This window comes from Arachis ipaensis, chromosome B04, assembly GCF_000816755.2.
Source record: "Arachis ipaensis cultivar K30076 chromosome B04, Araip1.1, whole genome shotgun sequence".
Classification (NCBI taxonomy): Eukaryota; Viridiplantae; Streptophyta; class Magnoliopsida; order Fabales; family Fabaceae; genus Arachis; species Arachis ipaensis.
The window spans coordinates 110,505,925-110,507,152 of NC_029788.2; the positions used below are offsets into that span (position 1 = coordinate 110,505,925).

At 34.8% G+C, this 1,228-nt stretch overlaps 1 protein-coding gene across 1 annotated transcript in view; it reads right to left on the reverse strand.

Annotated features, from left to right (window-relative positions):
- The window catches only part of LOC107639600 (stress response protein nst1), a gene marked incomplete in the record, with an annotated part of 6,209 nt that continues 5,667 nt past the window's right edge, over positions 687-1,228 (reverse strand). Inside the window, 1 exon segment of the mRNA XM_016343146.2 lies at positions 687-1,228. Within this exon segment, the coding sequence (XP_016198632.1) occupies positions 1,173-1,228 (56 nt within the window).

A 1,228-nucleotide genomic window follows, 5' to 3' on the forward strand; every position in this document is an offset into this window, starting at 1 on the left:
CGAAAATAACAAACTCAAATTCGGAAAAAAAAAGAGTCTGAGGTAAGTTTTGGGTCAGATCGAATCTGATCTTGCATGCCCCTGGTTTTTCATTTTATTCGTATTTTAATTATAAATATAAGTAATATTTGATTATATCATTTGTAACGTTCGACTATATTCCTTATAAATATATTCTGTTTTGGGTATTGTATTCCTTATAAATCTTATTACAAATGTGATTAGCGGGCTGATTTTTATACCCGTGTAGCATGTGGTTGGGTATATACCCTAAATTGATTGCTTCTTAACCTCGATCCGAACTCCAAAGACATCCAAACTAAAACAACGAACACCCTAACAGAACCACGATAGCTTGAGCATCTATCTCTAAACTGGCTCAACATTGAAGTATGCTTATCAAGTCTATACTCCACTAATCCTTTCATTCCTTAATATTCATTCATAATTCAGTTCAATGTAATTAGATATAATTGTACCTAAATAATTGAACGATGGACGGTATGAGACACTTGAATTGCACTACGTTCTACTGTGTCAACCCATTAGGATCAAATTCAGGTTGCATTTGCTATTGGACTAGTTTCTTAATAGAATTTTTGGAGGTGTATGACTATGAATAACTTAGTTTGACCCCATTGTAGAATCCTTTTCAATTAATTTGTTAGCACAGTTGACAGCATGAGGATCAAAGGATTCAAATCTCTTACCAATAGCAAAAGGTTACTAAGATCAAGTGACATAAACACATTGTATTACACAAGAACATACCCACCACTTCTTCATTAACAGCTGGTCCATGTTAGTAACAGTTCATATTCTATTTCTTTTCTTTTTAATAAGAAATTAGTTGCTGCCAATTTGAAGATGACTGAGACGAACGAGTGGAAATGTGAAGGCACCATTCTGCAAAAGGACTAAATTGACCTCAAAAAATGGGGCCAGCTCTGTTGTTAGATGATGTAACCTGGATGACTCAGGCATGCACATTCCAACATGTATTTTCCTATGGATGCTAACGGTTATGTAAACATCAATCTCCCTTCATAAAGAAGAAAGGAAGATACAATACGTTCGGTAATTTGCCTCTAAGAACAGTTATGTTTATCAAGTCCCTCATAACCCTGTCACTATCCTCTTTCTTTCTATTTTCTTTTTCTTTTTCAATCAAATCACCAAAATGACTGTACATCTGAGGATGGATGTAAACTGCCATTATGGGGCCTTG